The sequence below is a fragment of the Symphalangus syndactylus genome, chromosome 5 (assembly GCF_028878055.3).
Source record: "Symphalangus syndactylus isolate Jambi chromosome 5, NHGRI_mSymSyn1-v2.1_pri, whole genome shotgun sequence".
NCBI classification, from domain to species: domain Eukaryota; kingdom Metazoa; phylum Chordata; class Mammalia; order Primates; family Hylobatidae; genus Symphalangus; species Symphalangus syndactylus.
Window position 1 is genome coordinate 122,737,924 of NC_072427.2, and position 23,614 is coordinate 122,761,537.

Genomic DNA, 23,614 nt, shown 5'->3' on the forward strand with positions numbered 1-23,614 from the left:
ATAACATGGAAACAAAGTCTCTCTTCCATCCCAATTTCCCTCTTCATTTTCTTTCTCTATTGTCAACCACAGTAATTTCTTGTGTATCTTTCAAGAGATTTTCTATGCCTATAAAAATGTATAATATATCCTACATATACTTACTTCTTTTTACATTTCCTAAGAATGTAACTTACAGCATATTTCATATTAGCACATATAGACCTACCTTATCCTTTTCAGTGGCTGCACTGCTTGAGATTAAAGAAGAAACCAACCTCAGTGTTAAGTGGATTGATTGGTTAACTAGGGGAGGTCAATTATATGGAGTGAATGAATCATGATTAAATAAGTGTTTCATTGTACATCTATCTAATTCCTATTGATGGACATTTTCGTGGCTTCTAATCAATTACTGTTACAAATAATGCTGCAATAAATATCCTGGTACATTCATATTTGAGTACCTGTAGGATCAGTTTTCAAAGTGTGTGGTCATTTAAACTTTTGATAAATACTGCAAAATAAGGCAAAGATCTCAATTTGTATGAACCTCAGTGTCCTATTCTGTAAAATGGAAGTCAAAACAATACCTGTCTCTAGGGTTGTTGTGAGGATTAAATGAGATAAGATACATGAATAGTGTTGCCAGATGTAGCAAATTAAAATATAAGACTATTTAAATTTGGATTTCAGATAAGCAATAATAATGTTTTTGTATCAATGTGTCCCAAATATTTCGTGGAATATATACTAAAAATAATTTGTTGTTTATCTGAAATTCAAATTTAATGAGGTGTTATTTATTTTATTTGGCGCCCTATACATGAAGGGATCAGTACAGTCCCTGGAATGCAGTAAGCACTAAATAAACATGGAATGCTGTAATTCTTATTAGACATTCAGGCAAATGCTGTCATTCAACAAATGTTTTTGGAAATAATGATTCTATACTCCTTAATTTATCATTCATTCACTGCATACTTAACTGAGTGCCTGCTGTGAACTAGGCATTATTCTAAGTCCTCAGGATGGAGTGGTGAACAAAAAAAAGTGTATGAGCAAGGGAATACTTTTGAGTGTTATAAGGCCGACATGTGCTTGAGATTAAAGAAGAAACCAAGCTCAGTGTTAAGTGGATTGATTGATTAATTAGGGGAGGTCAATTATATTGACCTTTATTATCTACTCTCTCTAGTACCCCAACACTTCTGCAGCTTGTGAGGAAATCCCCTTTTCAGGAATCCGTGTTGCTGGTGGGAAATCAGGAGCATTAGAACATGGAAAGGATGACCTCGATGAACCCATTGAAAATCCCCTCTTTTGTTTCTTAAGCTTTAGCAATGCACTTGCAATATTGCTTCCAAAAGTGTTGCTTAAGGTCAACACTTGATTATCAGCTTCTGAAAGCAATAGTCTAGTGACATGGAGCATGATAGGTGCTACCTCACTCTCAGACTTGCATTTTCTCAAGGAGATTTTCAGCGAAGTCTAGCAGCTCTTAGTATGCTATGCCTCATCAGGAAGAAGCAGGTTCAGACCAGTTTATCAAAAATTATTAGTTGCAGTTGCTATCTCTTACCTCCTTTTCTTAGAACTCAGAGTTCTGAGAGTAGATATATACTGGCATATTTTTTAAAAATTTTCTTCAAATCTAGTTGCTGTTCTGTGGCAGTTAAACTCCATATGTTTTATAGTGCCTGTGGAATTTAAATTTTATGAATTTTTTACTTGGATTTTGGCTTATTTAGCAATTGGCTTGTGAGTTTGCTAAGGTAAAGACTATCTTATTATCCTATATGTATTTAAAAAAACGGATTCTAAGAAGCATTAACTAGATTATGTCAGAGTTTTATACTCTGAAATAATTATATGATGCTGAAAATTGAGCCACATTTTAAAATCTTATAACTTCCCCTTTCTTTTCAGAATATTCATATACTGCAATTCACCTACAGGAGCTTTTACCTTTTGACAATGGCAAAAGCAAAGTTTGAAGGTGCTGAGTCTGTGGATCCAGTGTCACCTTCACAGCCCAAAAGGCCATCCTATGTCCCTCTAGAAGAGCTGTGGTGTAAGATTGCTTTAAACATGAACCCTGAGAACAGCTGCATCACACATGTAGAGCCAGGGAGCGTCTGCTTTCATGTTTCAAGTTGGCGACAAAACCCAATCACCATACAAGCTAAAATTTTAGAAGTCTAGAAATATTTTGAAGATGAGTTTTAAAGCAAATCATTTTGTCTGCCCCTCCAGTTCTGCTGGGATATTTTTTATGTATTATTGTCAGTGGTGGTGGGTGTAGGTAGGACAAGAAAAATGATTGGATTCAAAATATGGATTATTTAAATTTGTTTACAGGTCTTTATCAGTTTATGCTTATTCAGCAAGTTTGGGTACTTCTGTTGCTATGACCCTTAGTGCTCATTAAATGTATCTCTGAGTTCCTAGTTAAGTGCAGTTATATATATTAATATTTGATAAGACAGAATAGGGGATAATGTAAAAACTCCTCTGATTGTATTGTACATACTAATTGTTCTACAGGGATATATTCAAATCAGAGGTTAAGCACGGCATCTCACACAGCCTATGGTTTACCAATATCTCCAGGCTCTTTTTCTGTAAACTCTAGTTACATTTGTAGAGTGTTACTTTCTTCTCTTTAAAATAACCTATTTTGTACTTCTTTTTCTTACTCTTTGCTCAGTTTCTGATAACTTTGTCCAATCATAAGACAATTTCCTCTCATGATCTTACTTTGTGAGGGCTGTGCTTTCTTCTTGTTAGGGTTCTGTCCACAAATCTGAAAACTGTGTCCAATTGTCCATTGTAAAGGTTATTGATGAAGTAGTTTGGATTGTGCTAGGCTTGGCGTCAACATCCAGGACTACTGCCTATTGTTTCTTGTATAATCCTTCCTAGAGCTTGTGCTATACAAGTTGAAAGAATAAGAGTTTGGAAATAAAACACAATATCATCTTGACTTCTTCCTGAGGCAGGTGCACTTTCAGTAGAGACTTCAAGGCAATTTGGTAGCAGTGCAGTTTCCAAAAATGACACAATAGTCTTCTCCGTCCACTCATGCCCATTTTTTCTAAGATGCTGTTTGCTGAGAAGGGTCACTAAGGTGCCAGAGGAGGTGTCTCTAGGAGAAATTAACCAGCACATAATTCATACCTGTAAGGATAAAGTTCTTCAAACTTTCCTAGGTTCTTCTATTGTTGTCAAACTAGATAAAGTTCAGAAAAGTGTAGCATTGGAAAAATGATTGAATTCTGGCTAGAGATGAAAATACTGCAATTGAAAAATTTCCAGAACAACATGTACTTGGATCTGTATTAAAGAAAAATTCTTTGAGTGTTTAAGCCAAATGATCCAGCGGAGTTGATAGTGTGAGGCATATTTCACAGTTGAATAAATATTTAAAACTATTTTCCAGCCTATAAAACAAGTAAATTAGGTTATTTTTTTTAAAGTACAATGAAATTAACCTGTTCACCTCAACTTGTTGGGCAAACCTGCCCTACTCATCCCAACCTTTTCTCTTAGAAGGGAATCTCTGAGAAAGAAATGTGATGAAAACTTCCAAGTTGGAAAACAAAGCTGGTTTACATTTCAGGAAATTTCAGAAGGAATGATTAGCATCATGGTATACTGGCCCAGGTGGTCTGTATCCAGAGGGCCTGTCTGGTTTTGGGCAGCCCGGACTAACTTGTCATCAGGGGCCAAATTCAATGGACACAACAGCTTTTCATAATAAACCCCTTTGAACTGGGTGGAGGGTGGTCTTGGGGCTCCATCATATACATGACCTGCACAGAAAGCAGTGCAGTAGATTGACTGTGTTGTTATCTATTCTGAGCTGCTGTGCTGTTAGAATACCACCAAGCCTGTCCTTCATCCTCAGTGCTTGTTTGTAGGTAGTCCTTCTCATTCAGTCTTCCAAGGCTTCTTTTATCATGCTTTGTTGTTCTTGTCCTTTCTAGAGTTTAACGTATTTTTCCTTTTACTTGCATTTTAGCTATTGCTCTACCTTGCCACTGTCTCCTTTGCTTTCTTGCCTCCAGTTAAATAGACTTCTGAGGCAATGGTGATGATATTTCTGTATTTATTAATCAAGAGTTTGAAAAGAATGTCAGTGACTAAAATTTATTGAGATTTCATAGCTGCTGCATAAAGCTGGCACCATTGGTGGTGGAAAGAGTGCTCAGCCAAGAGTTTAGCATTTGAGTCTAGCCCAGGAATACCACTAACTCACTGGGTATCTTTGACCAATCACTTAACCTCTCTGGGCCTTTGTTCCCATGTTAATGTAAGACCATTTTGAATTTAACATACTAGGAAAGTCTTGTCTGCTTCCTCTGTTATATGATGCAACATTGTGAATACATTCCCTTGGTTATACTTTCGATTCTTCATTCTTGAAGAAAATTAATTTTGTTTTCGTTTTTAGACTACAGAATGAAAAATGGATGAATGTCAAAGTGGGAGACATCATTAAATTAGAAAATAACCAATTTGTTGCTGTGAGTATTCAATATTGTTTAAATAATTTATCTCAGATTAAAGTAGCATATATATGAAAGTATTTACAATTGCAAATTTAGTAAATCCTTACTAATCCAGAATAATTATCATCAGTATGTATTAGTAAAAAGTCTCAATTATAAAATATTTTAAAAGACGTTGATTTATTAGTTTCAATAATATGGCAACTCACATAAGGTTGAATGAGTATCACCTTGTCTATTTCCCTAGAGATCTTTTAAATTAATAGGAACAAAAGATTTTAAATTAGCCAATATTTGATGTAAATAAGAGTTTTTAAAATGCTCCTGAGTACTTTAAAAAGTCTGCTCTCACATATTTTGTGATTAGTACTGTTAATATCCTGATTAGTACTGTTAATTTACAGTATATTTTTAAAAAATAAGCCAGAGAAAGAGAATAGATGTTTCTTCCTTAAAAATTAGAAAATGTGTATTGATTGTGCTGAACTAATAACGTTATTAATGAGATTTTACTTTATCAAATATACTATAATTTATATACTCAAATGGCCTATGTTATAATTTCCTTAATAAAATTCAAGGGATTAGTCTAATCACTAAAATATATGCAACCTACCTATAGTTCAAATTAAATTTAAGGTAACAAAAGTTATTGAGATCAGAGATTAAAAAATTCAAGTTATTGTATTGTTTATGTCAAATATATATTAGATTACATATGGAATTTCTTGTGTTGAGTGCTATTTTGTGTATCAAGTTGAGACATTTTACCACAGGGGAAAAAATATGGCCCCAAGAGTTATTTACAAGAACAACAGCTCAGTTAAGAGTCCTAAACATTCACTTTCAGCAACAGTCTTCTTTCATTAGTGCACCATCTGTGTATACTGAATTCTCCAGAACAACCCACACTAAGGAGACTATTCAGTAGACAGGCCATTCACAAAAGAGTTCACACTTTAAGCAGAGAAGTGCTTATTTCTCTGGTAACCACAATGCTTTGGAAAATAGCTGGGAACCAAAAATAAACAAAAAGGTGTCGGCAGCCAGAACAGAGGTCTCAAAGTCCACTCTGGTTAAGCTCCTTATAAGTAGAACAGTTTGCCAGGTTCTCACTCGCAATCTATTTACTTTTATTTAAGCCACAATTTAAATTTGCTTATCCATCTTATTTTTCAGCCCATTAAAGATTAGGAATAATACCCTGGAAGGTGGTGTCTGTTAGAACATACTCTGTGCGTAGAATCGAGGTAGCTCCAGTGTAAGGGCACTAGATGGGGAACTGGGTGAGAACTGAGGCTTTGCTTCATTCTTTCAGTGACAGTAAAGACTTTATCTTCTTTGCCTTTGGTTTGTCCATGTGTCAAATAAGATGCTAGACCACTATAGGATCTCAAAAATCCATTCCATGCTGTGATTCTCTGTCTCAGCTGACACTAGACTATACGATTCTTGCAGGCAAAGCGCCTATTGATTTGCCTGTTCTCCAACACTTGGTGCCATGTTCCATCAACAGGGGCATTTGGTAAATGTTGGCTGAATAATTAAGTGTTGGTCTTTGTAAGAAAGAAGACAGGAAAAAAAAAGAAAAGTAGATATAAATTTACAAAAATTCAGATGTTCTGGATCAATGGGATACCAGTAAACAGTATCTGCCCTAATTAAAGATCACATATATTCAGGGTTCTTTGTCTAAGAAGAAAGGGCTCCAGGCAACTCATTCGAGTTCTACTCTCAATTAAAATGATTACAATGAAAGAGTTTTGGTGCTTCTAAGTGGATAACCTTAACTTATAAAAAAGGGACATGTGGAATTCTAAGATGTGTGCATTCAAATGTTTTTGGCAATGACTTCAGCTAGATAGTGTCAGATTATTGAGGAATTAGCATAAACTGATATATGCCACACACTTAACTATCATTTTATTTGGAATAGAATATTTCAGGGGCAATGCTAGGTATGTTTTTACTTCAGGTATTCAGTAAAAACAATGAGTGTTAGGAGACCCATGAACGTGCTCTAACAAGGGTGAACATCAGACTGGACTCACTTGTTTACTAACGCCATAGTGTACTGATTTATCACATTTTTAGGAGTGGGTCCAGAAATGCAGCAGTCAAATCTATGTCTCAAAGCTTTTAACTCTATGGTGCCTCATGGCCAGCATATCTAGGCTCCAACTGGCCCTCTAGCCTTTATATTTGAATTTGTATTTTCCTTGGTCTTTGTTTTTAATTTGGTTATATTTTCTATATTATGGTATGTGTGCTTACTTGCTATTGCAAAAGCTTCAATGAAATGAAATACAGAAGGCAAGCACAAATGCAATTGAAGAGCAGAATTTTGAATTTTAATTAATTTAGATTTAAATAGCTACATGTGATTTGTGGCTACTGTATTAGACACAGATGTGGCCTTTTATGGTGGTTCCCATGATGGGGTGAGAATGCTTATTTTCCACTCTTCCTCCTGTTATCATTTGGAGGGACAGCACCAAAATAACACTCTAAGTGTCTTTCATCCAGTTGCTTACTCCGCTCTCCTAGGAGTGACTTCTCTGATTGGTGAGTTTGGGAGCTGGGAATGGTGCACATGACCTAGGTGATGCTTCCTTAATTCTTGTTCTCTTTGAGCTGCACCTGTGTGCAGAGAGTCTGTTCTGCTCTGCTCTTCCACGCTATCAATTTTACAGAAGCAAATCCATGTGGTGGGGGTATTGGGAGGGCCAGGGCAACTTAGAGCTTCTGGCATCTGTGGCTCGATGAGTTTGTCTAACAGGAGTGAAGCCCATTTGGGCCACAGACCTAAAGCCTTGTCTTTATCAATAATAACAGCTTTATCAAAAAAAGATATTTTTATCTCCATTGTTCTCTGACTCCTACAAATGTAGTTCTGTTGGCCTAATCTTTGGATAACCGAGGATGGGAGTCCTTCAAATCCACCTCACCGAACCTCTTGATTAGGTAATTTTGTTCAAAGTTTTTCCACGTCTATCTACTCAGCACCTACAAAACCATTTTCAAGGGCAAGAAAATTTTTTTTAGGTGAACCATTGGAATCACTTAGGAGTACTAATATATCTCCCTGCACCCTGGTATCAGCTGGCGGGGGCTTCAGAGAGCTTATATTCGGGGGGGCAAAACTTATGGGCCCCTGAAAGAGACCCACTTAGGAGTTATACTGAAGTAGATTTGGGGGAAACCAGGTCATGAAGGTCATGAAAACAATTGCTAGCATTTATTGGCCATGTGCCACATGCCAGACAATATTAACAAGCACTTCATGTGATGAACTCATTTAATCCTCACATTAGCCCAGTAAGGGCAGGTTATGTAGTATCCTTATTGCTCTCACTTTACAGATGAGAAAACAGAGGCACAGTGCCGTCAAATAGCTTGCCAATGGGACATTCAGGAGTTCAGTCTATGCAATGTAGCTCAAGTGCCCCCACTTCTAACCACTACCATTTGCTGTTCCTGACTCCATTGGAACAGTCATCCTCATTGACTTGAGTCTGGGCTACCAGAGTTAGGGGCTCTGGGCTTGGATGCTGGAAGCCAAGTGATCAGAAAACATGTTGTGCCCAGTGCAGATGCATAACTTCTAGCTGTTCAAACTTAGAATTTGCAACCTGATTTATGTCAGTTTATCAGTAAATTTTAAGTAAGGAAAAAAGCTCACCAGCGATTGCCAATTAGCTGGCATATTCAGAAGTTACTTACCTTTTTTTTTTTTTTTTTTTTAATGTAGGTAACTCCCTTGTTCTGCATTTGTATATACATTTTAAAATTCAAGAATACTTTTGGGCTGAATTGCCAGAATTCCTCATTTTTTGGAGGGACCAGGAAAAATGCACAGTATAATTCAGATACCACAAGGAGTCTGACTTGCATTAGAAGAACCAAATAAATTTTGTTAGAAAAACATACTGCAGAGCTCCTGATACCACCGGAACTCAGACCGTGGGAGCCAGGCGTACCTTTCTCCTTCACTGGACAGCAATGCTCTTGTGTTGTTTCACTTTTCTTAGCTGATGGTAGAAATAAAATCCTTACTGGGCATGAGCATATTTGAACATTACTAGAATTGAGTTGTTTAGCTTGTTTGAAAAGTCCTTCCTTTCCCTCCACAAAAAGGCATTCATAGAATTGTTGTTTTAAAACCAAGGCATTCTTCTGATACAGGAATTGACAATTTTATTCTTTAGAAATGATAGGGCTAGAAAGATTAATTTGACCTAAACTCCAGGCGTGACTGGGGTAGGCTTTTTCTCTTTCTTGACTCATCAGGGAATTTCATCTATTCTTTTTCAACACCTATCTTGGACACACTTCCAGAGAGGCCTTTTTTTTTTTCTTTCTTTCTTTTTTTTTTTTTTTTGTGGTCTCATTGCCCTCATTGCTCTTTTCAGTTTTATAACTTCACGTCAGAGTTGCTTGTTGTTCCAACCTGTTTTCTGTAAATAAACCATCTCTATCTTTCTATCTCTTTCTGTCTGTCTGTCTCTCTGATATATATCTATTTGTCATGTTTATATGACAGTAGAAAGTGGGGGTAAAATATTCAGGCAAGGATTTTTTTTTTTTGACTAGAGGAACAGCCTGCCTGTTAATAAATTTTATGATGTCCATTATTATTCTCAGCCTTCCTTCTCTTCTTTATCACCATCTTTTTCTTATTCTTCTCAAATCACTGTAATTAGAAAAACAATGATCTATCTAGTACATATTAGTAATCAATATGCATTTATTGGACCTGAAATTTAAATTTTAAATACAAATGTTACCTATTACCATACAAACTTCATTTTTAGGATCTCATTCTCGTTTTTTGACTCAATACATGAGCTATTTTGTTTTTTTATTTTTATTTTTGGATTAAAAGATAATGTTGTAGATGATAGAGAAGATGAAGAACTCTATGTGTGAGAATGGCCTAAAAAATAAAAGGAGATCCAAAAGTGTTCAACTTAATTCTACAAATTTATCTTTCCATCAGGTCATGGAGCCACAATCCAAATATTCTTTCACCATTGTAGTTTTGATTTTTGAACACCAACAAAGCAAAACAAAACATAAAACAAAGTGAAATACTTTCTGTTTTTCGTAGTTGTGTTCCGGTGATTTAGTAGCCCACCAGAGGAAAAGAGCATACATTTTGGGATCAGAAGTTCTAAATTCTAGTTCCAGCTCTGCAATTTAAGCTATACGCGTGTTCCATGAGGATTGTGTTAAGCCTCTTGGGCCCTTGGGTTCCTGAATGACTTTGGAAGGGCCATGGGCTTTACATGAGTTAATTAATTTAGTTCTTCTGGTGGGTGTGGTTAAGTCTATTCCTCCCTCACTCCTGGGCCAGATATGACCTCCCGGGTTCCTCCTCCATACAATGGGAATAATATTACCCACTCACAGGGTTGTTGAGAGAGTGAAACGACACAATTATGAGAGAGGGTTTTATAAATCCTTAAAGAATTCTATAGCTTGAAGGTGTCATCATTGCTTTACATTTTACTTTCTTCTTTAACTCAACAAACATTAATTATGCCTAATAAACCCATGAGGACAATGTCTTTGGCTCTGAGGACCCAAATATGTTCAGTGCATTCTTTTCAGATTCCCTCTGATGGGAATATTTGTTTTCTGTTGCCCATGGAAGTTGGGGAAGTGGCGTTGTGTTGGAAAACACCGGTTCCTTCATGGAGGACATAGCAGAGCCTCTCCTGGCAGAGCAAGGAGAAAAGGCACTAATAATTCACAAAAGAAAATATGGGGCATATGATAGGTGGTTCTGATCGGAATTAATGATATCCTGGCCCACCTGTGAGTTCGGATATTCATGCTTTTCCTTTCCTCTTTTTTACTCCTGCTAGTCATTCTGCCTTGGGGACCTCCTTTCACGGCATCTAGAATCTTCCATGATACCCTTCCTCAACTACCAACCCAACATTGCATTCTCATTTGCCCTCCTTTCATAGCATTTTGTTAATGAGCCTCTTAGAACCCTTATATTCTGCCTTTATTAAATTACACAAATCCTTGAAGCAAAGAGGTTTTTACTCATTTTGATATCCCTTGCAGTATATGCCTCATACTGCCCAGATTCAAATCCTGGCTCCTCCACTTGCTGTGTGGCCTTGAGGAAGTTACAGAACCCCTCTGGGCCTTACTTTGCTCATCTGTAAAGTGGAGATAACAATAGGACCTGCGCTACAGGATTTCTGTGAACGTTAAATAAAATAGCGCATGTGAAGCTCTTAGGATGGTGCTGGGCACATAGTAAACCCTCACTAAATATCAGCTACATTATTTGGAATCATAAACACCTACACCTGGAACACAAGTTTCTGGATCAACTAGGAATTGGGTCCCTGGAGGATTTACTGGAGGAGTCAGCTCGAAGAGGCCTGCTGTGAGACTTAGAGTCCTGGGGAAGGTGGGCCCCAAAATCCATGTGTTGCTCCACTCCTGGCACAGCACCTCTGGCAAACGGGTGACAAGGGATGAGCAGGGCTTTTTCTGCAGCTCTCCTGCCCTTTCCTTTTCAGAATTATGACTGAGTGCACTAGAAAATAGGCCTGCCCGCATGACGATGAGCGCATTGACCGCTTACCCTCCTGGCCCTGCTGGGCCTTCCCTTCACACTCCCTCCTCAACCACGATGAATTAATGCCTTGAAGGACGAGGTTAACAAAAGGGAACAGGAGGCCTCAGCAGAGGGACAGGGAGAAGGGAGGATGGATGAAGGGAGTCCAGCACGGCGATCAAGAAGTAGGAAAGCAGGAGGAAGGTTCAGAGAACATCAAAGAAAAAGGTGGTAACTGGGGAGACGGGCAGAGGTGGGGAAGGTAGGCGTCTTGGTCCTGGAGAGTACAGGGAGCAGGAACAGTTAGCCTGGAACCTGTGGGGGTCAGCCTGTGGGAAGCTGGGTCACTGCTCAGGAGAGAATCTGACCGCCAGATGGCAGTGGCGCCTCAGTCACATGTTCCTAGCCAGCTGTGTGCAGGGACTCCACCCCTTGTTTACCATGGTGTGAGTGTCAATGCAGCCCCGCCCAGTCTTCAACAGTAACACTGGATTCGAGTTCCAAAGAAAAGCAGCCCTGGGTACAAATAGGCATCTTTCTCTATATTCAATCACAGATTCTTAGGATTAGAGAATTTTGGATTTTGTTTAAAATGAGCCTTTTAAGCTCAGGGGAAGAGAGGTGCAGGCCCACAGACTGACTGTTAAGCTCTATTGCTGTTTAGTGCCTTGTGCCTGCTTTTATGCATTGAAATTTAAATGTGGGAAATAAGATCAAGGTGAATTTTCAAAAAAATTTTTTTTCCCTTTAAAATCAGGATGGGTAGTTTTTGGCCTAAGAGCGGCATCACTTTCTTTATGTGGCTTTGCTCTGTTCACAGTGTGACAAGTCAGAAAATTTCTGCCTCGACAAGCTTCTGTGGCTCTTTGATTCAGAGTTGTGTAAGAGCCTTGGTAATGCAAACCCACTTATTCCTTTAGGGGCTGTCACAGGGTATATTTCCCCAGCTCTGTTTTATCCCAGTTTAGACAAACCCCACCCCCCGACGACACACACACACGCACACACACCCTATTTTTGAGTTGCAAATTTAAAAGCTTGAGACAATCAAGAAAGTAAATTGATTCTAAATTTAACCCCCAAGATTCAAGAACAAAGCAATTCTAATATTTTTAAAAATAAAGGTAAGAAAATGTCACAGATTTGGAATGCCAATCATACATTCAGACATAGCTAGAAAATTGTTAGGCTAATGTCTCAAACTAAATTGCTAAAATTTAAGCCAATTCTTTTTAGACATTCAGACCCTTCAAAATTTTATAAAAACACTTATTTTTAAAATAAGTTTAGAAATTTGAAATAAAATCGATAAGCACTTTGCCAATTTAGAGAGCTACCAGGATTCTAAAACTGAATTGTGATAGGTGATATGCAAAGCTCAATTGGACATCAGAATAGAACTGTTTATCTCTGAAAAACCCAAACTACTCAGTCTCTGACTTTTTCCCACTGCCTTTGACTACATTTTCTCCTCTGTGTCTTTTCCTTAGTCCCTACTTTATCTTAGCTCTCCTCTTTCTTACTCCATACCATCTTGTACTTTTTTCTTTCCATCTTTATCTCTTTCTTAACTTCCCTGCCCCTCTTATTTTTATTTTATTTTTTTTAGTTTCCTCCATCTATTTCCCTTCTGTCTTTTCCCCATCTCCTTTGCCTGCTCCCTGCTTTTAACTGATGACACTAGGTAATTAAAGTTTGTGCATATATTTCCAATTATTTATTGGAGAGAGTTTTATGTCAGTAATTATCAAAGCAAGAAAATAGAATTTATATGTTTCATTCAAAAAAGGTGAATCAAGTGGCTATTAATTCATATGATAGCTCCTTTCCTTGCTTATGTTGTGATAGTCAAGGGGCATATAAAGGAGAAGCAGGGAAGAGGGAGGGTTTGGTTCAGGGCATATGACATAGAGGTAGAACAGGATCTCACTTCTTTTGCTTTGTTTCTAAGGCTCTGTTGGCTCGTTAGTAGTCAAGAGGTGATACACTGTAGAAGACTTTCAACCAGTCTAACTTCTCAAGTGTTCTTTTGTCATGATTTTTGAAAATAGGCTGATTTACTTCTCCTATCAAGTAGTGAGCCACATGGTCTCTGTTACGTTGAAACTGCTGAGCTTGATGGGTAAGTTATTAAAATTAGAATAATTCAGTTGGTTTTTAATTTATTTAAAAGTAATGTCTTTAGAGATAAGACTTAACCTTGTTCAGTATCTTCTTGGGAGACATAGGATTTACATTGCAAGGTCTATAGTTAATTACTCTGCAGTAATTTTGAAACTGTCTTTTCTCTTAAATTTATTTTCTTGCAGAAACACTGAGCGAAACTTATATACAGGAATAACTTTACACAGAGAATCTTCAGTAAGATTCCTTAGATTTTTTTTTTTTAAAGTTTTTGCTTGTTTTGATTTCAAGTGATTTTACAGGGAAAATGAGAGGGGTAGAGATCAAGATTCCCTGAGGAGGGAAGGAGGGACTGATGTTACTTTAAAAGGCAACCTTTTGGAACTGTGTCAAATGAAGACACAGAAAAAGAAGAGAGAAACAGAGTATGATGTAGTTTTGATGTTGATATTAATTTAGAATTTAGTTATAGATCATATAGCAGTTCTGTTTCAGAGGATTTAATTTGTCTGGCATAAAAACATTTATTGAATGCTTACATTTTAATGACACTATGTATTTGCATTCTTTAGATGGAATTTATCATTTAATCCTGATGTAGGTAGTATATAATTATGCCCTATTGTACAGGCAATGAAATCAAGGCTTAGAGAGCCTAGGTAATTTGTCCAAAGCATCTGAAGAGTGAAGTCAGGACTCGAACCTGGCAGTCTGACAGCGGAGTCCATGGTTTTAACTCCATAGACTATTATTGCCATATTGAGCTATTCAAATAGTGCTTTAGTCTTTGGGACCCTACTTTGGGCAGAACAGTTTAAACGCAACTGAAATAGTTCTGAGAGGAACATTTATGGCATACATTTGAAAAGAGAAAAATTCTCAAATAATCTCATCATTCATCTAAAAAACCTAGAAAACAGCAAAATAAGCCCAAAAGAAGCAGAAGGAAGGAGCTAATAAGATAAGAGCAGAAATAAATAGACTTGAAAACAAACAAACAAAAAAGAAAATCAATGACACAGAGCTAGTTCTTTGGAAACATCAATACAAGTGACAAACCTCTAAGAATACTGATAAAAGAAAAAAAAAGACACAAATTAGCAATATTATGCATGAACCATGGCAATTTGGTGTAGATCCTGCAGACATTATAAAGGTAAAAAAGAAATACTACAAACAACTGCGCACACATAAATTTGACAATTTAGAAGAAATGGACCACTTTCTCAGAAAAACAGACTATACACTTAATGTGAAATAGATGATTTGAATAGCTCTATAAGTATTACAGAATTGATTTTAAATGTAAAGTATAAAAAGCTTTGAGGAAAAAAATAGGAGGAAATCTTTGAAACCTAGAGCTGGCTGGTCAGATTCTTAGACTTGACACAGAAAACATAATCCATAAAAGGAAAACTTTGATAAACTGGACTTCATGAAATTAAAAATTTTTATTCCACAGAAGTCCCTGTTAGGAGGACTTAAACAGACTGGAAGAAAATATTTGTAAAGCATCTATTTGACCAGGGACTTGTACCTTGAATATATTTTTAAAAAACTTCTTAAAACTCAATAGTAAAAAAAAAAACCATCCCATTTGAAAACAGGCAAATATCCTAAAGAGACATTTCACCAAAGAGGACATACAAATGGCAAATAAGCACATGAAAAGATGCCCAACATCATTAACTACTGAGGAAATACAAGCTAAAACTACAATGAGATCTCACTATAGACCTATCAGAATGGCTAAAATGAAAAAGAGTGACAACTCCAAATGCTAGCAAGGAAGTAGGGAAACAGGATCATTCATACATTGTGGGTAGGAATGTAACCTGCTACAATCACTCTGGAAAATGGTTTTGTAGTTTCTTAAGAACTGAACATGCAGTTAACATACAACCCAACAATTTCACCCCTGGGCATTTATCCCAGAGAAACGAAGACATGTTTGTACAAATACCTGTACATGAATGTTTATGGTGGATTTATTCATAACATCCAGAAATGGAAACAACTTGAATATCCTTCAATAAGTCAATGGTTGAATAAATTGTGGTACGTCCATACCATGGAATACTACTTAGCAATAAAAATGAGTGAACTACTGATACATGTAACACTCTGGATGAATCTTCAGAGAATTATACTGACTAAAAATAGCCAATCCCAAAGGTCACATATAGTATAATACTGTTTATAAAATTTTGCCTTTTGAAAAGGCAAAATCGTGGAAATAGAGAACAGATTAGTAGTTGCCAGGTGTTAAGATGGGGTGGGAAAGACAGCTATGGAGCAGGTGAACATGAGGGATCCCATAGTGATAGAAATGTTCTGTATCTTAACTATTTCAATATCAGTATTTTGATTGTGATATTATACTATATTTTGCAAGATGTGAAACTGTAGTAAGATGCAATTCTGAATAAGGGGTACACAGCATCTTTTGGTATTGTTTCTTATGCTGAAAATCACTTTGAAGTTTATCAAGATACTCAGGCAGATTAAGCAAGAGTGTGGAATGACAATGAAGGCATTAATCAGGAGTCTTGAAAAATACTTTTTAAAAGTATCAAGAAGGCCTATGTGTGATTATTCTTCCTCTTTTGTTTTTCACATTTGAAGGTAGAAGTGAAATAGTGGAAGGGATCCTGAGGAAGTAGTTCAAAATGATGATAAACTTTGATAAATGACATGACATAGATTAGGGCTAAAGAACTAGGGCCATCTGGCTTTTTTGATGTGACTATTTCAGTTATTTGAACAGTTGTTTAAGTGGGTGGACATGTTTACCCTTTAGCCTCTATACCACTTATCTCACTCTTGTCCGTCAAGCCCAGCTCAATTTTTGCTTCATCTATGAAGTTCTTGACTATCTCAATTCCTACTCATCTCTGCCTCCTAGGAATCAGCAGGTTTTGATTAATAAGATTACCTTTAAACAAACTAGCTTGAATTATACATCCAACTTAGTCTTTCCTGAAGAAAGCTATTTTAGCAATGGGTATTCCTTGAGTTGGGCTCATATTGTCCTACATCATTGTGAAATTCATTTATGGAAGGTTAAGATTGGATGCCTTCTTAGGTACCTGCTTTTTGGCTGTCTAAAATGAGTTATTTCATGGGTTTGCATAAAATTCCACACAGTGATGTTTGCTTTTTTACCTACCACTTGTTTTCCCCAAGGGGATCGTAATCCTCTTGGGGCAGCATTGAGTATCTTGGGTGACTGGGGGTATGTATTTAATCAATATTTGTTGACTGAATGAAAGTACCACTAAACATTTCCATAAAAGATAGAACTCTGATAGCTGATCTTCAGCTACAGTATAAGAATTAGGCTGAATTCAGTGAAAAAACTGGGATGCCAAGCCCTTAAAACAAGACGTAAGTGATGGCCATAGAATCTTAACTGCTGGCCATTTATGAATATCAGAGAGCCATCTGTCCAAAATATGTGTGGTCTCACCTATAAGAAGACGCCCAACTCACTGTGACTGGCTGAGCTTGTCTAGGTTGTCTATTTTAGACTTACGGGTTTCTTGGATTGATTCTCCAAGAAAATGAAAGCTGTATTCCTTTTCCCATTTAAATTTCAGCTGCTGTGAAATTAGTCATGACCATCTTTTGCAAGTAAAACTCCTATGTAGATAGTAGACTCTGGAGTGATATTAGCCTCCTTTATTTGGCAACTGTGTTCCTATTCTGAATGTGTTTTGTAACTCATGCATGATGTCTGAGTAGGTTCAAATGAAACCATATTTGTTATGTCCTCTGTTCTTTCAAACTGCAAAACAGATCAGTGTGTTGCTATAAAGATGTGCCATGGGTAGAATGCCAGCTCTTAGGAGTCCAAGAAGCCCTGCCCACTTTCCTGAAACAGTGAGCGAAGTGTGAATGACATTCAAAGGAGAGTTTCTTGGATCTCTTGGGTTTGGCTTTGCATGTACTACACCCACCTGATTGCTTTGGTAGGATGCTGTTGGGCTGTTTCGTATAAAAATTCATGTCATGTCAATAATTTCACAGGGAAACGAACCTAAAAGTCCGCCATGCACTATCAGTTACTTCAGAACTTGGAGCAGATATCAGCAAACTTGCAAGATTTGATGGTAAGTGTTTTAAACAGATAAACAAACAAAAATCTCAAACCCAAAAAGTAATGCAATAAACTAATTATGGGAGATCCAATTTTTGTTTCTTTTTATTTGGTGGAAGGACATAAAATTCTCCAGGCATCAAAGCCTGTAATTTCTTCTCACGCTAAAAAGAGTAAAAATGTTTGCCAAGGAGAGAATGGCTTTATCAGTTTATCGTTCATTTCATGCTTGTTTCCTCTTTAGATATCATTTACTTCAATCCCGTAATACCCTTTACTTGCCTGATGTTGGCCTCGCTGGAGCCATATACAGACTTGCTGAGGAGAAATATTGGCCACCCTTGTATTTCTAGCTCTAGGTCTAACCACCCATCCATTTCCTGGCTCCATAACAAAGTCTAACTAGTAGACCTCAAACCTCATGAAGACAGTCATCCTGCCTCATGTATTTCTGTACCTTGCACGGCGCTTGGCATAATGTCCTGAAGATATTAGGTGTTCAAGAAGAATATTCTGATTTATTAATCAGTTGGTCATCTGTTGACTTTTATTTTAGACCATGGTTTTAGTATTTCCATCTTCATACCATTCAGCTGGTCCCCAATCTTCAGTATAATCTCTCTTGCCTCTCCTTTTCTACCTATATCTTGTTCTATTCTGTTAAAGTTATTCTTAAGTAGTCATGGAACAACCTCCAGATGTTGTGAATTCTAAGGATATCTGCATTTATGATTAAGATACCACAGAGAAACACAATACTTCAAGAGTCAAACGAAAGAGACACTGATTGTAGGATTTTAGGCACCATAATAGGCTGCAGAGAGAATCTCTGGAGTCTCCCTTTCACTCCTCAATGGTCTCCTGCTTTACCCACTTGTCAGTCTGGCCCAGAATATTAGTATATCCATACAGATTGGCTTTATTTACTAATGGATTTTCATGAGTTTGAGACAATCTTCCAAAATGTGTTTTTGGGGGATCCACTTAGGGAAAACATGGACAAGGGTCTTAGCAGAATCACATGAGTTAAAGCACAGGCAAGTTTATATTGTAAAGTTTCTCCAGTGCAGAGCTTAAAGCTCCTATTGCCTGTGCTTTGCAGTTGCTTGTAAACTGTCTGGATTCTGTTAATATTTTAATCTCTCTTAAATGAGTGCTTTTATAACAGATGTTTATAGAAAAAAAAAATTCCTCCAAATTGAGATTTAAGTCAGGGAGTAGCCAGGAAACTGAATGGTCCAAGAAATATTTTGATTGGAATAAAACAAATTACACATTTTCTACTAAGTAATTTTTTCAATGAAATTTTACTGTTATGTGAATCCAAGAAAAGTAAATTGTGTTCATGAATCAAAATACTTGCTTAAAATACCTCATTGAATATTTATGAGTCCCAAAAGGGCCACCTAAATAAATTACTCATTTCTTTCCTGGCAGAATTGTACCTTTATACCTCTATTGATCTATGAGGAGGTAGAAATTCATGATTTTTAGTGTTGTTAACCATCAAAAAGCAGAACATGATTGTTAACAATTATTTAGGTCCCATTCTTTCCTAGATGCTTGCCCAAATAGGCTACACTATGATGCAGTTATAAACAACCCTGCAATCTTAGTGGCATAAACACAGTAAAGAGTTATTCTTGCTCATGTCACATTCTGAGTGGGTTGGGTGGCCTTCTCCATCACGGAGCCACAGTATCTGGACTAATGGCATCTGAGATCACTGCATCGGGCTAAGGGTAAGACGAAAGAGACACAGTGGTTTTTAAATTCTTCTTCCTCCTATAGTTCATTGGCTAACATTGTCATCTGGCCCTGACTTAACTGCAAGGGAGGCTAGGAAATAACAAATATGAATACTTGTTGAGCATTAACTGTCTCTACCACACCCTCCAAGAATCATGGCCATGTAAGTCGATGCCAGGATAATGCATAAGGAGCCAGGCTGGATTAGGTGGATTTCTTACATGGAATTGCAGGACTGGGGCTAAGCATCCCTCTCTTCAGCATGACTCCTTATACTTTCAATCCACCATACGCTGCTTGGCTTTTTCTTCTTCTTGTAGCACTTAGCACTATCTGGCATACTGGATAATTCATTTATTTTTAACGTTAGTTATTTATTATCTATCTTTATCTGCTTCAGTGTAAGCTACACAAGGATCTTTGTTTTATTCACTGATGTACGCCAAGCTTCTAGAACAACATCTAGCACATAGTAGGTACTCCATAAATCCCTGCTGGATGAATAAATAAATGGTTACAAATTCCATTGGGGGGCCAAGAGGAAGACTAGCATCAGGCCCCAAAAAGACATGGGAGGGCAAAGGAAAGGCCTAACGTAAAAAGACTGGGAAGTGAGTGTGAAACGAAGGGGTGAGGAGGAAGCTTAAGCTTCCTGAAGTGGCCTTGTAGGACCAAGAAGGAGTGCTGGATCCTCTACTCCTGGAAGGCAGGTGTCTGGGAGAGGGATCAGCTGGCATGGTAGTTTTAAAATGTCTTTACTTCAGATCCTTTCTGAAGTAAGAAAATGGAACACAGTAGCTCCAAATTTAAACCAATACAAGTGGTGTTGCTCAGGCTGAAAACACTTTCCTCCCCTAAGATTTTACAGATGAGGTAACAGGTCTTGAGAAGTTAAAGGACTTGCTTATATATAAAAATAGCCATTTAAAAATACTTCACAAAATTTACTTTTAAGGTGTGGTAATAATTATTACTTACTAGATATGACTTGAATTTGCTTCATACAGAATGGGCAACTCACCAAGTCCCCAATGAATAATTGTTTTTACAAATAAAGGCAACACAGACCTCTCTTTTTTATGATTATATATACTTAAGCTGTGGTCAGCTTTTCAGAAAACATGTAATGCCAGATTCATGAGGCTGGTACACTTCTGGGCTAAAATCCAGGTTTCTGTTAAGTTTACTTTTTCATTTTAAAATCTTGGGCTGCATTTCAATCTACCTTAGAGTTCAAGGCAACAGGGCGTTTTATGGGTTTATTCTAATAAATAAAAACATAATTTCCTGTTTCTAAGAAAGCATCAGAAGAATGAATAGATGAATTAAGGAAAAATAAATTAGAAACAATATACAAATTAGATTCCCCCCAGTTAGCAGCCAAATGTAAAGACCAAGAGGATGATGCAAGGTGCGGCATGGAAGTCTTTGAAAAAGTTAGGACAGTTAATAAACCCTAAATCCTTCGCATGATTGCTCTTGTTTTCCTTGGACTTCAGTTATTTTCTCCATCACTTGTTTCCAAGCCCTAATTTACACATTTCAATTTTAATATCTCTGACACACACACACACACACACACACACACACACACACACACACTCCACTATCAGCACATGGTTTTCTAACTACTCCATTTCACCATTCTTCTCTTTCCTTTCTTTCCTTCCTGTATTCTTGCTTACTGTTCTCATCTCATCTTCCTCCTTCACTTTTTATGTTAGCTATTTTCTCCACCTGCAGTGTCACTTTTCTGTCATTCTTTATCTTTGTTTTCATCACTCTCTCCATATTAATTAGTTTAAGTCTGTTTATTAAGTACCTCCTAAGTACAAGATGCAAAACAAAGTATGTAGAATTATAAATGATCTCTCCATATATTATCAAGGTTCTTTTGATCCTTTGCTCCTTGTTCTTTTTCTACTCCCTTTGTTGTGTCTTTATTCACCTTTGTCCTAATGAAATATCAATAGAGTTCAGGTTTTCCTCTGGTGACTGGAAAAAGACTTTCTTGACTCATGGGAATCAAAACCAGATATTGCATCCTTTAGTTTAAATTAAAATAGGATATCAACGTTGTATATGTTTGGCAATGCCCTGGCTAGCTTTGGCAAGGTATAATCGACGAGAAGATATGTGAGGCACACTGTTTACCATCTTCTATCTGTGCTAAGTGTATGTTTTAATTTGTGACTTCTGGGCAAATCTGGGTATGGCATTATTTTTGCTTCTGGTTACCGTGTGCTTTTTCTTCTGAGACTTGCCAAAATACTTTCTCTAGCACCAAATTACAATTTTCTGTCCTTGAATCATAAAAGCACAGCTTCCAAGTATCTAAAGACCTGAATTTCCCACTCCTATCCCAAGAGAAGTTCCCACTGGGGACTCCAGGTTTCGGACACATAGGGTCAGAACTGAGATGGGTTGAAACCTCAGGATGTCTCTGGTAAGTCTCTCTGCCTCCTCACTTTTGCATCTATATTCAAAGATAATGTCTTTCTGGTGGACTTATTTCTTTCATCCATACATGCCGTCACCCATTATTCATTCAGCAAATGTATATTTAACACAAGGCCAAGGGATTTGTTAAGACTGGGATACAGTGGTTAATAAGTCAGGCTCAGGCCTTACTTTTATAGAGCTTATTTCCCAGTGGAGAAGACAGACTTGAACAAGGGCTCATCCCTAAAGAAGCCTTTGATAAGGTAAAGGTCCTAAAGTTCTCAGGCCCTAAACATGATGTTGATATGTGAGCAAAAACTCACTATGTACCAGGCACCATGCTGAGTAATTGCACACATTATCTTGTTAAACTCTTACAGCTCTTGAAGGAAGAGATTACTGTTAGCTCAATTTATGGATAAAGAGACCCAGGTAAATTGATTAACCTTCCCAGTGTCATATGGCTGTTAAGTGGAGAAGCCAGACTATGAACCCTGGACTTCTGGTAAAGCCTATTTTACAAAGGACACAAAAGGACACAAAACCCCAGGCTGTAAACCAAAGTAGAAAGACAGCATTGGAGGGTTAGGGAAAATTAGCACAAGAGCTTAGCTTTTGATTAGGCAAATAAATGAAATTTTAAAATATTCTAAACCCAAAGGTACAAAATTAATTACCAGAGATCAAGTCCATCCAGCACAAGGATGAGGTCATCATATTTTTAAAACGTAGCAATGTTCTCAGTGCTTTTGAATGTCAGGATCCCTGACAAGAGTTTATAGAAGACTTGGCCAAAAGTAGAGACCAGTGCACACAAGAGAGTTGAATTTTGGCAGGTAAATCCATTTATTTGAAAAGTTCTCATGAAAATATTTTTATACATTTCAAACATCAGAAAAAATGATTTATGGTCTCTTGAATTTTGTAAGAAATGATACATAACTTGATCTAATATAGATCAAATATAATATAAAAAGAGATTGGGCCTTGATTTTCATGTTAAAAGTCTTATGGGAATTGAAAAGCTTTTATAAACAAGTAACTGAAATACTTGTCAATTATTATTATGTAAACTGGACATTCTTATTCCTTGGGGAAAGCCCCGGATGTAAATTGTTGAAATGTGTTTAAGAATCTTTTGCATATTGTTACTGACTGAACTGAGATCTGTTTTCTGCAACTCCTGACAAGTTTACATATTTTGTATGACTGTTAATGCTGAATTCTGAACCGGGGAAAGGTTGACTCTTTATTCAGGAATCCTTGTATATTTTGTGGTTCTTTCTAAAGAATAGCATGTGTGTAATTAAAACATGGAAAAATAAGCATCTCTTTTTGGTTAAAAAAATAAAATAGCTTGGTTAGCATCTTGTGAGTTTTTTTGCTTACCAGATAGCTTTCCTATTCACCTGGACAGGAGCACAACCCAACAGCACAGCTGACGCATGAGGCATAGATTCCATGTAAAGGCATGAAGAATAATTTCCCTCTTTACTGCTGGTGCCGACATGCTATTATGGTGGTAATGATGGATGGGTGAGCCTTGACGGTTGAAGAGTAAAGAAGCTTTAGAAAATAGGAAGGTGACACTCTTCTTTCTAAGAAAATAAATAAATATTTGTCACAATCATCAGGGCAAACAGTAGTGGGCAATCTCTAAAACGCTAAAAAAAACTCTTGGCTAGAGAAATTCTTGAACAGCAATATTGATGTTTTATTTGCTGGATGATTTGTCTTATGGAAGAGTTGCAGTACAGATAATCAAGAACTATTTCTATTAATAATGTACATGAAGAGATGAAGCCAGCTTCTCTGGAAAATCATAGAATATTGGGCACTGAGTTCCATTTTTATGATAAACTACAACTTTCACTTTGAGGTAAATACTTAGCTCGAGAAGTCTGTCAAGTTGGTAATTAACCAACAATCCAGCTGACTAAATCTAGAATGAAGAAGGTCCAGAATGAGATCCTGTAGATTTTTTTCAGTACGGGTCTAGAGCGTTTCTGTGTGATTGTCAAATGGATAGATTGCAATCTGCTTTCATGTCTTCTCTTCAGAGGGGCAAACAGATATGACCAGCTAGTTTGATTGTATTTACCCTTCATTATTGACATGATTTTC

The 23,614-nt window shown here is 37.1% G+C and overlaps 1 protein-coding gene across 9 annotated transcripts in view; it reads left to right on the top strand.

Annotated features, from left to right (window-relative positions):
• Window positions 1-23,614, top strand: part of ATP8B4 (ATPase phospholipid transporting 8B4 (putative)) — a 319,170-nt gene that overhangs the window by 148,131 nt on the left and 147,425 nt on the right. For all 9 annotated transcript variants that reach the window (XM_055279071.2, XM_055279077.2, XM_055279072.2 and 6 more), the window contains 3 exons: window positions 4,436-4,508; window positions 13,128-13,198; window positions 17,230-17,312. In XM_055279071.2, coding sequence (XP_055135046.2) covers window positions 4,436-4,508; window positions 13,128-13,198; window positions 17,230-17,312 — 227 coding nt within the window. The remainder of the gene's footprint in view (window positions 1-4,435; window positions 4,509-13,127; window positions 13,199-17,229; window positions 17,313-23,614) is intronic.